Raw genomic sequence first — 15,886 nt, forward strand, 5'->3', positions numbered from 1 at the left:
CCCACGTACAGAGCTGGTACGCACCGCGTACTGCCCTCTGCTGACTTTCGTTGACTTTTGGAATTTGGTCAACAATTGGACATTTGGACCATTGGAGGGGTAACATAGTCTTTTCCCCTTTGGAGAGATTACAAGAAGGGACTAGCATAGCCTTTGAGAATCGTTGTTAATTAGAGGTAAATTACTTTATGTGATTAGGCGGAGGCTAGATCAGTATTTCGAGTTTGATACTTTCCGAGATTTCCCGAGGTGAGTCTTCTCACTATACTTACCTTGAGTGGCAATTTTTATGTGTGACCAGAGGGTCTTATGTTCTTGAGTTGTGTAATGAGATATCTTGCTATTTATTGTGTTATGTATTTTGTGTATTATATTGTGATGCTGAGTTGAGGGACCAGAGGGTTCATCTAAGTTGTGGGACCGAAGGGTCCCACTGAGACATATTGACCAGAGGGTCTTATTGAGTTATAGCCTCGAGTGCCTAATGAGATGCGTGTGGTATTTTTGGGAACTCACTAAGCTTTTATGCTTACCGTGTTATGTGTTATGTGTTTCAGGTAGTTCCGAGGATCGCGGCAAGGCACCGACATGATTGTACACATCTGCGGGAGATCGTTTTATGATTCTGGGATTGTGTTTTTGATATTGAAATTTGAGACATATGTGTTTTGAGAATTGTGAAACAAGATTTTATTGTGTTTTAAAATGAAAAATTTATTTGAGAATTACGTTGTTGCATATAAGGTTGACTGAACTGAGAATGTAAACTTTTGGTGAAATACGTATTGATTGTATCTTTATTAGATATGTTGAGCATTCCAAGGCTTATAATTTTTGCATTATAGTACCTAATGTTTCTGTTTTAGTTAACATACTAATAAAATCTAGAGATGCAATATTTGAGTAAAATCGATTTTCATCCATACCTAAACCAAAGGACTTGGTTTCTATTTCCAGTGGGACAACCAATGAATTTGTACATGATTCAAATGAATCACCTGAGCTTAGAACAAGCAAGAGACAAAGGAAAGCTAAATCATTTAGTAATGATTTTCAGCTTTACCTAGTTGAGGGTTCTAGAAATGAAATTGCAAATCAATTAGCATATCGTTTTAGTGTTGAAGAGGATCCTAAAACGTTTGATGAAGCAATGAAATCTTAAGATGTTGCTTTTTGGAAAGAATAGATAAATGATGAGATGGATTCCATCATGGGGAATAATACTTGGGTGTTTTCTGATCTTCCTCTTGAATGCAAACCTTTGGGTTGCAAGTGGAAATTCAAACAAAAGACGAAAGTTGATAAATTAATTGTCAAGTTTAAGGTTCGATTGGTTATTTAAGGTTTTAAAGAAAAACCTAGCATCGACTATTTTGACACTTATGCTCTAGTTGCTCGTATTTCTACCATTAAACTGTTGATTGCCAAAATAACCCTTCATAATTTGGTGATCCACTAAATAGATGTTAAAAAAGCATTCTTAAGAGGTGATTTAGAGGAAGAGGTGTATATGAAACAACGTAAGGGTTTTAGTATGTCTGTAAATAAGCATAACGTATGCAAGTTTGTTAAATTCATTATAAGGGATAAAGCAAGCACCAACATAGTGACATCAAATATTTGATGATGTTTTATTGTCTCATGGTTTCTTGTTGAATCAGTAAGACAAGTGTGTATATAGAAAGTTTGATGATTCTTGAAAAAGAGTCATTATATGCTTGTATGAAGATGATATGTTAATCTTTGCTACTGATCAAAGGCAAGTTGACATGAACAAAGAGTTGTTATCATGCCAATTCTCTATGAAGGATATGGGGGAGGCAGAAGCGATTCTTGGAATAAGAATCAAGTGTGAACATAAAGGAATCTCGATTTCATAGTCTCATTATATTGAGAAAGTTCTTAGGAAGTTTAATTGTTCTAATTGTTCTCCTATGGGTACACATTTTGATGTATGGTATGACCAATATAAGGCCTAATATTTCATTTTCTGTAGGAAAGCTAAGTATGTTTACTAGCAATCCTAGTACTCATTACTAGAAAGCAGTGAGGAGAGTGTTGAAGTATCTTAAGAAAACCATGGACTTTGGTTTGACTTATGTAGGTTTTCTTTCAGTTATTGAAGGATATTCAGAAGATAGTTGGGTCACTATTGTTGAGGACCACTCTCCTACAAGTGGTTGGGTGTTTTTTTCTTTATGGAGGTGTCATTTTATAGGCTTCTAAGAAACAAACATGCTTCACAAATTCAATTATGGAATCTGAATTTGTAGCCCTTGCAGCTGTTAGAAAAGAAGCATAATGGTTAAGAAATTTGATCTATGAATTTCTTTTGTAGCCAAAGCCTATATCACATATTTCAATACACTATGATAGTGTTGATGTCTTGGAAAAAGCATACAGTCAATCATATAATGGAATTTCACGACATACAGGTGTTAGGCACAACATGGTATGTGAGCTTAGTACTCATAGTATCATTTATGTTGAATTTTTTGATCTCAACAAAACATAGTTGATCACTTGACGAAAGGTTTAACTATAGATTTGGTAAAGAAGTCGGTTATAAGGATGGGATTAAGGCCCATTTGATATCTCTATGGGTGAGATACTGAATTCCTTTTTAATATAATGTTAGAAATTGAAGCACATTCATTTACTACATCCCAAGTTATGTGTTTATAACCTATAAAGTTAAAATTGGTTCTTAATAGTTTTTTTTATAAAGTGCATTGACAGGTGCATGATGTAGAAGGACTACATATTTGAGTGTGAAGTGTTGCCACTCCAGAAAGTTTGAGCTAGGCTTTCGTGTACTCATGAATGGATAGGACACATGGCTGTAATAATGTCAAGTTTAAAACATTAGATATTTTGGATAACTTATGTGTATAGTATCTTCAATTACTCAAATGAGTTGAAGGGTTTAATCCTTAGGACACCCTAATTCTCGAGTATTTGACATGTATATTATACTAATGTGAAAATTTAATCTTCAAGATATATTCATTTATGTATAAGTTTGATTTCGTTTTTTCTTTTAGTTAATTAAGGATAACACCAAAATAGGGAAGAATTGTTGGCAATTTTATTGTTATCAACATATTTTAGTTTAATTATTATTAGTAATGAGATAGGATGTGCTCCATTTACAAACTGAGATAAGAGGTGTGGCATGCACACTCAGAGTGATAAATGTGAAATCGAGAATATGGTGGTCGGGGGGCAGTGCCCCTGGGTGCAGGGTTCCAAGGGGTTGCAGCACCTTGGCATGATCTAGGGGCGAGTTATTTGCAAAAAAGGGGTTGTTCCCATTTTGCTTTGTAAAAATATGGTCGTTTCCTATCCATTTGTAAATATAGGGATGTGGCCCCACTCAATCACCCACATTTACTTTTATCATTTCAAGAATTTATATTTAAGATCCCTAAACTATCATAACATATTATATGCATATGGTTTTTTAGATTCAATATTTTTTAGCTTTTATTGGTATTTTTTTCATCTATTAAATTTATTGTGAGACTTATTTCTTTTATCATAAAATTTTCATTATTATAAGCGTATAAATTAAAAACATGTACCTTTTATATAATACTCATGATTTAACCAATTTTTTTTCCCAAATTTACATCCAAACTTTATCTTTATTATGATATGGGTCTTTACATTTCTAATTATTTTTCTAACTTTCTGGTTTATTTTTTTATGAACTCCCTTTTGTCTTTTAAAACAAAGTTCTTTTCTTTTAAATATTTTCATAACTTTGTTTTTATATATCTTTTAAGAAATTTAATTTCACAAATTTGTTTTCTATGACTTTTTTTGACGTTCGATTTTTATATTTTAAAGAAAAATCATTTAATAATGTAAAAAGGTTATAAAAACATGCTAAAATATGTTAATATATAAAATCAAATAACTTTTCTATAAAAAATGTTTTTAAAGTCTTTAACAAAATAAAAAATAAAACTGAATATATGATTTCTGAACTAGTGGAATTAAATAATTTTTTTAATGAGTTGTTTTTCAAAATATTTAAAAGAAAATAAAAAATAAAAGTAAATAAAAAATGTAAATCTACTAGTTCAGAAATCACATTATTTTTTTAAATTTTTTTAAAGACTTAAAAAAAAATTGTAGAAAAATTATTTAACTCCACATATTTACACATTTTATCATATTTTTATAACGGTTTTACAAATTTATGATTTTTTTTAAATATAACAATTGTGCTTCAAAAATAGTTATAAAAAAAGAATTTGTGAAAATGATTTTTTTAAAAGATATTTGAAAATGAGTTCGTAAAAAAACAAAAAATTAAGACAAGTTTGGATTTAAATTTATAAATAAAAAAAATTGATTAAATCATGGATGCTATATAAAATCATAATAACCTATTTTAAACAACATTAATTGTTTTTGATTTCATATCCTTTCATAGATAAACAAAAAATGATTAAAGGCATAATATTATTTTTGCTTTAAGTGGTAATCCCTAAAATCATCTATTTGTTTATAATTTATACACTTATAGTAATATATAGTAATATGAAGTATCAATATTGAATTAAAGACACTAATGAACAAAGTAAACATTTTAAAGAAATATGTTTATAGATAAAATATTAAAGAATAATAAAGATAAAATATGAATAAAATATAAGAAAGAATATAAATATAATCTATTAATAATAATATCGTTTAAGGGTCTCACATATAAATTTAAAATAGGAAAAAAAATATCAATAAAAGCTAAAAAGTATTAAAAATAAAAGGATATCCATTTAATATATTATGATAGTTTAAGGGCCTTAAGCGTAAATATTTGAAATGATAAACGTAAATGTTGGTGATTGAGTGGGACCATAGGCCTAGATTTGCAAATGGATTTTAAAGTGCCCTATTTTTATAAAGCAAAACCGGAATAACCCCATTTTTGCAAAAAACTCTCTAGGGGCAGCGCCCCTAGCGGGGTCTTAGAGGCATAACCCTAACTGGATTTCTATGTCGAGGATGACTCCATTCATACATTTTCCCTCCAAAGCCTTTAGTGACATCATGATGATGTCATGACTTGGTTATATCTTAATAACCCGTGATTTTTGCGCCAAAAGAAGGCAACTTCTGCTTAACTACTTTTCTCTCTAGTATAAAAACATTTCTCTGGTTCCATAAAAAGGGTTGGAACTTACATATACAAAAATCATATATTGATTTGTTTTATCTCTCAATAATACAAAAACAGCAAGGTGTATTCATTGTTTCTGATTTAGAAAATGGCATGACTTGTTAATTGAAGTTCTCTATGTTATTTTAAATCTGATTTCGTGATACCCCAGGTTATAAGGTCAAAATCATAGATTTTAGAAAGTGATTGCAATCACGATATAAAAAATATTCAAGTATACTGATATTCTTAAGACCACAAAATCTACCAAGACTGTGTCCCTTAAATACGTTAATCGAATGGTGGAACCACTTCATTCTAATACCCTTCACTTATGTTTTCTTCCTCTCTGTTTGATTGATAGGGGTTTTCTTCGAATATAATTAGACCAGAATCTTTGTACTAAATTTTGTTTTCAACTAAGGAACCCTAAAAGGTATCTTGACGAACGACACCAACTGCTTTCTCTTCCCCGGAAAGTCCATTGTCAAACTCCTTCTTTCGATTCTCGAACATATTTCCACCACCACTTGTTGCCACTAGTGCGAAAGTGCTTCCTACTTCGAATTTTAAGTTTAAAATATTTGAGATTAATGAAGCTAGGCCTTGAAGGGTATGTTAAATCAAAATTTTCAATAATTAATCAAGAATCAAAGTTTAAGAGGCATTTATGAACTGCTTTCACATCTGGTAATGATATTTTAAGGAAAAAATTTGTGTAATTTCTGGTCGAGATAAACGGGAAGTTGTACTCATTCCCACCCATGTATGCGAACTCGCTCCCTCAACCTACGTCGTTGGAGGGGATAACTTCAGACACAATGAGGTGTAACGACATGATAGGGGAATGGAAGGGGTGGTGGTTATCGGAGGTGGGTGGTGGACTGCTGGTTGCCGAAGGTGGGTTGAGGATCAGCATGAAACGCTTGGCATTGGATTTGGGTTGTTTTCTACTATTGACGAAAGAGGGAATCGGGAAAGCGTGATTCTAGGATAAGGTGATTAGTGGATCCATTTTGGATTTTTCTTGTTGTTACATAAAAAAATTAATTATTACATGAAAGATTAAAAATTATCAATGGCTTAAAATACTCATTTAACCTTGGCATGGGATCAAATTCGAAAAAACAACACTCGCTCGATCCAATAAATTCATTATATAAATTTAAATTATTGGTGATAGTCTTGATGGTCGATTCATATAGGATGTATAACAGATTAAAAGGACGGTTATCAGTTTGAACACTGATTTATTGTAACATTAATCATTATTAGGAAAAAAAAACATAATCTAAAACTTTACTTTTGATTTGCAAATAGAAGTTGCATTATTATCAACAAAATTAATTGAAATGTCACAAGTACTATAACTTGTAGCCTTCTTTTTGAACACTTTTAAAACTATTGCTTTGCCTTTCAATGTTGTTGATGAAGTCAAATTCAAAACCTTACTTTCCATATCCTTCGAAAAATTGGAATTCGTAATCAATTTCTTACCAACCACCAAAACCGTTGTGCTTATGTTACGCTGTCCACGGGCCGGGATCGAGTCCTCTAGGAGTGGTGCCTCAGCCATTACATCCCCACGGTAACTCATGTAAGTAGTACTTTTCTCATACTTAAATCCTCCATAATTGGGATTCTTAACTGTGACTGTCACCCCTAATGTAATGTTTGTATCAGTAACATCAAACACATTAATCGTGAAGGAATTCAGTGTGACCTCTTGAGTGGTGATTATTGGTTGTTTAGGCTTGAAAAGAGTGTAGTAAAGCGTGACTGCAGTGACAATGATGATTATCAAAAGAACAGTTGTTACGGCACAACATATCTTCAATGTTCTTCGAGATATAGTCATATTTTTTCTATTAAAACCCAAGATTTTTTTATTTATGGGAATTTAGGATCATTGTATTCTCAGAATTCTCAATGAACAAGGCAAAGAATGGGATGGTTACAAGGTGAACAGTGATTTCTTGTAGGAATGATGTCGTGTTAGAGATGAAAACAATGATTCTTTTGGTTTTACTTGCTTTTGGGATCAAAATGCCTTCACTTTTGTCTTACTTGGTTATTAATGTTAATAAAAAGACAAATTTGAGTGAACTAATGGTTTGAGAAACATAACTTGTATATGACACCTTGTCATGGAGTGGAATTCGACAAAAATATAGTATTAACATTTAATCGGATTTTTTAACATATTCCTTACTAGTGTTGGCCTTTAGCATCTTTATATAAAAATTAGTACACGAACGAACAACGAACATAAAAGAATTAACAAACGAGTTCACTTGTTTATGTTCGTTCGTTTAATAAATTATATTGTTCATGTTTGTTCGTTTATGTTCACTAACATGTTAAACAAACATAAACTAACAAACATAAACGAGTTGATACAAAACAAAAAAAAAAAAAAAAAAAAAAAAAAAAAAAAAAAAAACATAATTGAACATATATAAATATAAACGAACATATAATATAATGTAATCAAATAGAATTTAAATATATGAACATAAAAAGAAAACTTAAATGAACGACCATAAACGAACGTCCACGAACATATAATTGAACGAACTAGATCATTGTTTGTGTTCATTCGTTTAACTAAACCAAAACAAACATAAACGAACTTTCCGTCAAACGGTTTACGTTCAATTTGTTTACAGCCTAATTCAAATGCTAATTTTAACCATCCTATTTAAATAATAAATTTACTAATTAAATAATTTTAATTGTATTAATCATGTTTTGATTCAAGATTTTAGGTAAATAGATAATACAAAAAAAAAATAGCTAAAAATATAATAGCATAGTCATCCTAAATGTTTTCAAATGATAATTTAAATCATATTTAGGGCATCAGTTAATTTATTTCAAAATTTCAATAAAGATAGATAAAAATATTATGGGTTATCTCAACCCGATTCACCGGTCACTATAAAATATTTGATTTAACACGAACTTTGCATCTTACCTACAAGCCCATCAAAATATTGTGTTTACGGTTCAAGTTAGGGGTAAGCATATTAACCGAAAAACCAAACCACAATCAAATAATCTATAAACAAACCATTTTAACCGAAAACATTACAAAAAAAATATGGTTCGGTTTCTAATTTTGATTAACCGAATACAAATGATTTAATAAGTAAAATGGACCCCAACTATCTTTTCCCCTATTTCCATTTTCCTCTGTCATCGAACCTTAGGAACTTTCGCCCACCCTTGTCATTGATGTTTCAGGTATATTTCTTCATTTATCTTCTCCAATCTAAAGAATGAAAACCCTAACAATCTCAAACACTACTCTTTATGTCGCCAGCAGGAATACTCCATCATCGACGATGATCTTACTTGTTATAGTTGTTCAGGTGTGAAGCCATCCACTTAAAAACACGAAATCAACCTTCACATCCATACAAAATCAACCTTAAACAAGCAGATGGATTCAACTATAAACCAACTCAGAAAATACAGGCGAAAAGAGGGTGTTGCGGGTTCTACATATCAGTGTGGGTCATTTAATTTCCCATCATACCCATCGGACATCACAAGTCCTAGATCAGAGTCACTACCACCAAGAATTGTTTTCTAAAATCGATATGTTCCAGAGATCGGTGATTGTTTCATAAAGCCAACAATTGATTTTGATTTCTGCTTCGTAGACAGGTGGTCGGTTCCTCCAGCTTGATTTTGAATTTTGGCTTTGGATTTGATTTTGGAATCAAAATATTAAAATCATTGGTTGCTTTAGAATTTGTTTTGGTTCATCATGTGTAAACTGTAGAAGAAAGAAATATGTTAGAAGTTATTTGGGTGGTTATGGTGGATGTTGGAGATGAGGGTTGCTATCGAGGACGATGATGGCCATTTTGGTTATCGAAGACGATGATGATGAAGATAGGGAGGGCGATGGGAAAACGAATTCTCAGATCTGTGATAGTAAGATTGGTGATTCATCCTTTGTTTAAGAATCCATGTTATAGTTCTTTAACTGAGATGGAATGAGGATAAGAAAGAGATCTATGGAAAAAGGTGTATATTGTTGGGGTTCTTCTTTATGTATTTTAATGGTAGCATGGGTTTTTTGCATTTCAACGTTAAGAAGATAACATAGTAATGCAGAGGTGGGGGAGACAATTTATATATATATATATATATATATATATATATATATAAAGAGAGAGAGAGAGAGAGAGAGAGATTACACTTGTGATACTTGCTCTCGAGCTTCAAAATCTACAAGGTTTTGGATTGCTATTACTGTATAACAATCAAAGGTATGTTTCATAACCCTTTAATTTTATGATTTTCGATTATTATCTAAAGATCTAGGATTTGCATGATGTTATTCATATGGTATGTTCAATTAGAGAAGACATAGATCTTATTAGGGTTGCATTCACACATAGAATTTTATGTTTATGCTAAAAACCATCAGTAGTATCAGATAGGTTTAGTTTTCTATTGAATTGATACTAATATGAACTTGAACAAGTAAAAGTTTTTCACAATCTGTTTTCTATTCCGCCACCACGACGTGGTGGCTACGATTTTTTTCCTTGCCACGACGTGGTAAGCTGTAAGATGCAAAAAATTTGGTTTTTTGATATGTTTTAAATTTGATTAGGATAATTATATTTTATAATATTTGTCACACCCCAAAACCAAGAACGGCGGAAACGTTCTGGGGCGGAGGACGTCATGTACAGTATCACAACATAGTAAATGTAAATAAGCAAACAACATCATCCATTGCATTAAATATATAAACTTAATACAAGCGGGTTCTGTACAGTTTTAGACACCAAAAATATAATGTAAATCAAAATAATATGATGAGTCTTGAATGCGCTCCATCTTCTCAAAAGTTGGCATCGGTACCTGTCTACTGATGACCTGAGAATACAAGTTATTTTGAAAGAGTTTATCAGCATTAAGCTGGTGAGTTCATAAGTATTTTAGTGTCGGTGTTTGTTATCAAAACGTTTGAACGTGTCTCAAGTATAAGTTTGTAAAATGTATGTAAGTGTTTGTAAAAGTTTGAATCTCTCAGAAAAACCTATATTTTCTATTAAAGTAGCCTTCTACCAAGGCTTAACTGTTTTGTATGCTCGTTTATTGTAAAAGTGTGTAATTTCCCAAGTGTAACTATCATTTAACAAATATAGTTTGTACATTAATGTTTAAGTGAGGTTATCACTAAAATATGTAATGGGTAAATCATTGTAGTACTGTAGTTTTGTATTATAGGAACTACTGTTGTACTAACTACCTTAAACCGGATTTATATTAAGGTATAATGTGATAATTGCACCATACTATCGACTGGTAACAAAGACATACGAATGGTCGTAATAACGGAATGACGTTTGGCACCCGCAGACCTGCAGGTCCGGCTGTAGCTAGCAGCAAGGTGTAGGATAGTCAATCTAGTATAGATCTATACGCAAACTCACGCTCTCCCTCCAAGAGAATTCTGGCTACAACTCGGGCCATGACATTTAAGGCATGCTCCGATCCAGTGGATCATAATTGTTATCGTATTCTTGTATATGAAATGTTTCTCGTTCTAGTATAGTTGTATATGTTCTCCTCCTAGTATAGTTGTATATGTTCTCTTTCTAGTATAGTTGTATATGTTCTCTTTCTAGTATAGCTGTATATGTTCTCTTTCTAGTATAGTTGTATATGTTCTCTTTCTAGTATAGTTGTATATGTTCTCATAGTAATGTAATGTATAGACTCATGAATGAACTGACTCATTGATCAAGTAGTTTGTAGTAGTATGATCCTGTGTTACCCCGATGGTAACTTACTAGTGATGTGTATAGTACGCATGAATATGGAAGTACTTTTATGTCTATATATGTATAATTGATATATAAATAATATTGAAACGACCTTCGGATGGTCACCCAAAATCCCACCAGACCACATCCAAATCGAGAAAAAGGAAATAGGGCGGATGGCCTTCCTAAGCCCTTTAAACGTTGCTTATATATCTATACATATATGGGCATGCAATTTATAAGAAGTATAACAAAGTTTAAATAAAAGTATTTGGTAAGTAAAAGAGTTTGTAAAACATTTTGAAGTAAAGCAGTTTGATAAACAGTTTGAACAGTGATAAAATCATTGGTTTTCTAGTTATTAATCACATGTGATTAATGCAATCACAAGTGATTGATTTCAATAACTATAAGCATTGAACTTGTATCCCCCCATAAAGTATTTAAAACATTTAAGAGTATTTCAAAGGTTAATTAAAGGGGTATGAACTCACTTGTGGTGAGTGGTTTGGATTGTAGTGTCGGATATCGTGCTAGGTGGCAAACGGAGACTTGTTCACACGCACGAGCCTAGTTATCATATAATAAGCATATATATAACTAATTAACCAAATAATAACTTAATGAAATAAGTTGGGACACTTAGGAACATGCAAACACTTGGTATAAGTGTTATAGGTCCTAATGGTTGCATCTAAGTTGCTACGGGACAACGCTAAAGGGGTTTAATGTACCAAATGACCTTGTATATGAGTTTACCACCCAACAAACCCCACCTTTGGAGCTTACCACCCAACAAACCTCACCTTTGGAGTTTACGGTCGTAAACCCTTGAGTTTACGGCCGTGAACTCTTGACTTGGTGGTTTTGGGTGTTTTAAAGTGTTAAATGAATTCTAGAATAAGCCTAGCATTGGTGGTTTAATCCTTTAGGTAGTTTAGGGCCTTAGAATGCTCCTTTGAGGAGTTTACGGCCTAAAGACCATATCCCCTAGAGTTTACGGCCGTAAACTCCTATGGGGTGGGTGTTTTAATTCTTTTAAGCCTCTTGCACACAAAGGATAAATTCTAGACTTTTGTTTAAGGCTAAAGGGGACTTTAGGCACACTTTGGTGCCTTTACTTGGAGTTTACGGCCCAAGAGCATTTCTTGGCCGTAAACTCCCTTTTAGGGATGATTTTGATGTGATTTACTCCCCATTCAAGCTACAAGTAATAGAGGGTTATTGTCTTAAAGTCTTAGGAGTGTTTAGGGCACTTTAAGCCCTTGAAATTTGGTGTTTACAGTCCAAGAAACTCTTGGGCCGTAAACTCCAAAAACTAGGTGTTCTTGATTGTGTTCTAGCCTTAAAAGATCATACATAATGTGCTTAACGAGCTACCTAAGAAGGAAATGGGACTATATAGCTCTTAGGCTTCGTTTTGGAGTTTACTCCCCAAGAACGTTCTTGGGCGGTAAACTCCCGGATCTTACATATTTTACATGTAAACTATGTTATTAAGCATAAAACAAGTAATAAATCACAACTAGGGAAGTGGACTCACGACTTGGGATGAAAACCCGAAGATCCGTGAGAGAGAAATTGGCTTTTCTCTAGTTGGAAATGTGAATAATGAATAATTTAGTTCAGAAATCTATTTATAGCCTTGAAATATTTTGGCAGAAAATATTTTATTCTGGAATTGGACTCTAACATGACGAAGTGTTGAAATGCTCAAGTTTCACAAACCCATGAGCATCCACTCTCCGGATATCTCCTTAAATGTAAACCCTAATGTACACAACTTATTCGGAAAAGTCTGAAGTTCATTGAAACTGGACTAGCTTCTATTGAATAGTTAATGTTCGTACAAAATGGAAATTTCGGGTTGTCACATCATCCCCCCGTTAGAAGGAATTTCGTCCCGAAATTAGAATTTAAGCAAACAAGAAGTTACAAATAATTAAGCGAAAAGATGAGGGTATTTCAGTTTCATCTGATCCTCGTGTTCCCAAGTGAATTCCGGTCCTCGCTTGGCGTTCCAACGGACCTTCACGATAGGGATATGGCTTTGCTTCGTCTGCTTGACCTCACGGTCCATGATCTCTACCGGTTCTTCCACGAAGTTGAGGCTCTCGTTGATCTCGATCCCGTCGAGTGGGATTACAAGAGTCTCGTCCGACAGACACTTTTTCAAGTTAGATACGTGGAATGTAGAATGTATGTTACGAAGTGCGTCGGGTAGGTCGAGTTTGTAAGCTACGGGGCCGACTCTTGCAAGAATCTCGAAAGGCCCTATGTACCTCGGATTAAGCTTCCCACGCTTTCTGAAGCGTATCAAGCCCTTTCTGGGTGAGACTTTGAGAAGGACTCGGTCTCCCACCTGAAATTCCAAAGGTTTTCTTCGTTTATCTGCGTAGCTCTTTTGTCGGTCTCTAGAGGCTTTCAATCGTTCACGAATCCGAACGATTTTCTCTTTCGTTTCACGAATGATCTCCGGACCGGTGAGAGTACTGTCGGAAGCTTGCCCCCTAGCTAATTGGGTATCACCCACCTCAGCCAAGCACAGAGGGGATTTGCACTTTCGGCCGTAGAGGGCTTCAAATGGAGCAGCCTTGATGCTCGTGTGATAACTGTTATTATAGGAAAACTCGACAAGGGGTAAATGAGTATCCCATGCCTTCCCAAAGTCAATCACGCAGGCTCGCAACATATCTTCCAGTGTTTGGATGGTCCTCTCACTCTGTCCGTCTGTCTATGGATGGTAGGTTGTGCTCATGTCTAGCCTGATGGGTTTTATCCATAAGAACTTTCCTATGTGCGCATGCAAAACCCTAATGCTTGGATCTAGGCTTTCTAATTAAACATGCTTTGAATCCAAGACTTCTAATGGCTAATTAGGTTAAATAAAAACATTGAAATAGATCTAGAACCATACCTTTGAATTCCTTGTTGATCTTGTTGTCTTGGAGCTTCTAGAGTCACAATTGTCACTCCTCTAATGGCTTACAAACACCAATAGCAAGAAAGATGACTTAGGAGAGAGGAGAGGGGAGGAAATCGGCCAGGGTTCTCTTACTTTAGGTTAGGTACCGATTTCCCTTGCCCATGAGATCTATTTATACTTGTAGACTCATTAAGGGTTACAATCTAAACCCTAATTGGATAATCTTCTCTTAAGGCTATCCAAATCCATTCCATAAATAACCCCTTGGACGATTTTGAAGCTATCCTAGCTTCTAGAATCCGTCCCTTGTATATCTATATGGATTTACAGTCTAAATCTTAACTATCAAACAACTGACAGTTTATACCCCTTTATTTAATTAATCTCTTTACGTCACCAAATTAATTCCAATTAATACTATGACTTATATTAATCAAATAACAATATATTATTCTTTATATTATTCCCATAATATATTAATAATATTTACTCTCTCTTGATAAATCATCCTGTCAAGTTGCTATGGTGAAGGCAGCCCAAAAGGACCATGCACAACCGGGTCAAGTACTTGCCTAATATAGTTGCAGCCTTAGACACTATTCCAACAGTCTCCCACTTGGATAAGTCTAGTAACTATATGCACAAGTACAATTTGGTTTGCAATCGTAGCTCTCAAAGACGCTGTCAAACTCTGATCTAATCAATCTTGTCCTTCAGATAAGGGATCGTACAGTCCTCTATTAGATATCATGCTGAAAATCCTATGGAATGGTTAGTCAAGCATTTAGGTTTCTCGATCTCTGATTTATTCGACATAGAACTTAATCGAATACATCAATTCAGTTCTGACCGGGCCCGGCACATAAGTCAAATCAAATCATCGAGCGACCGAGATATCACTTTTACCTTCTTAGATAAAAGTTACAAATAAACTTCGACTTATATGCATTTACTTATTCAATAATCAACTATACACAACAATGCGTTTTATAACACCGAGTTACTGATGCGTTTTCGCATTATCAATCTACAATCAATTAACAAATAACAAACCATATATCTAGGTTTTAAGACTATATGATATTATCGTCTTGCGATCACCTTTTATATCATATTCCATAAGGTGATTCCAGCAAGCGCGGGTTTGTTCCAATGCTCAAAACTAGTTCATAAGCACTCATGAACGTTGCAGCAACCCTTTGCTATGTCTAAAACCATTTAGACAATCTACACACCAATTCATGACAACCTTCATTCATATCTACTTCCAACATATGAACGATTGTGGATAATTTGAACAATTCGATTATTCTTAATAAACTCAATTATTCTGGAAGTCAAAACATGCAAAATGAAACAGTAGTTAAACAATTAACATAAGACAGTAACATTACTCATAAATAAAACTCCTTTATTTAATCATCAAATGTTAATTACATTTATCTATTACACGTTTCTAATACTATCTAATCTATGCTAATATCATCCTTCAGCCCAATACTCCTAGCATGCTGCAAGTGCTTAACCCTACTCAGTCCCTTCGTAAGCGGATCTGCTGGGTTATCTTCTGATGATATCCTCTTCACTACGAGTTGTCCTTCTTCTACACGATGTCTAATGAAATGGTATTTTCTGTCGATATGTCTTGATCTACCATGATCCCTCGGTTCCTTGGTCAAGGCAACCGCTCCTTCGTTATCACAGAAAATCTCCATAGGCTCCTTTATGGCGGGTACAACTCCAAGATCACCGATGAAGTTCTTTAGCCATATTGCCTCCTTCGACGCTTCCCTCGCTGCAATGTACTCTGATTCGCACGTTGAATCAGCTACGGTCTCCTGTTTGGAACTCTTCCATGTCACTGCTCCTCCATTTAGGGTAAAGACCCAGCCCGACTGCGAACGGTAGTTGTCCCTGTCGGTCTGAAAATTGGCGTCACTATACCCTCGCACCTTTAAGTCATCACTCCCTCCGAGGACTAAGAACCATTCCTTC

At 34.0% G+C, this 15,886-nt stretch overlaps 1 protein-coding gene across 1 annotated transcript; it reads right to left on the reverse strand.

Moving 5' to 3' along the window:
- Positions 1 to 6,461: 6,461 nt before the first annotated feature.
- Positions 6,462 to 7,028, reverse strand: LOC111891941 (late embryogenesis abundant protein At1g64065). Its single transcript, XM_023888012.1, has one exon. The coding sequence runs from the start codon at positions 7,026 to 7,028 to the stop codon at positions 6,462 to 6,464; it is 567 nt and encodes a 188-aa protein (XP_023743780.1).
- Between the last annotated feature and the right edge of the window lie 8,858 nt (positions 7,029 to 15,886).

This window comes from Lactuca sativa, chromosome 1 (assembly GCF_002870075.4).
Source record: "Lactuca sativa cultivar Salinas chromosome 1, Lsat_Salinas_v11, whole genome shotgun sequence".
Classification (NCBI taxonomy): domain Eukaryota; kingdom Viridiplantae; phylum Streptophyta; class Magnoliopsida; order Asterales; family Asteraceae; genus Lactuca; species Lactuca sativa.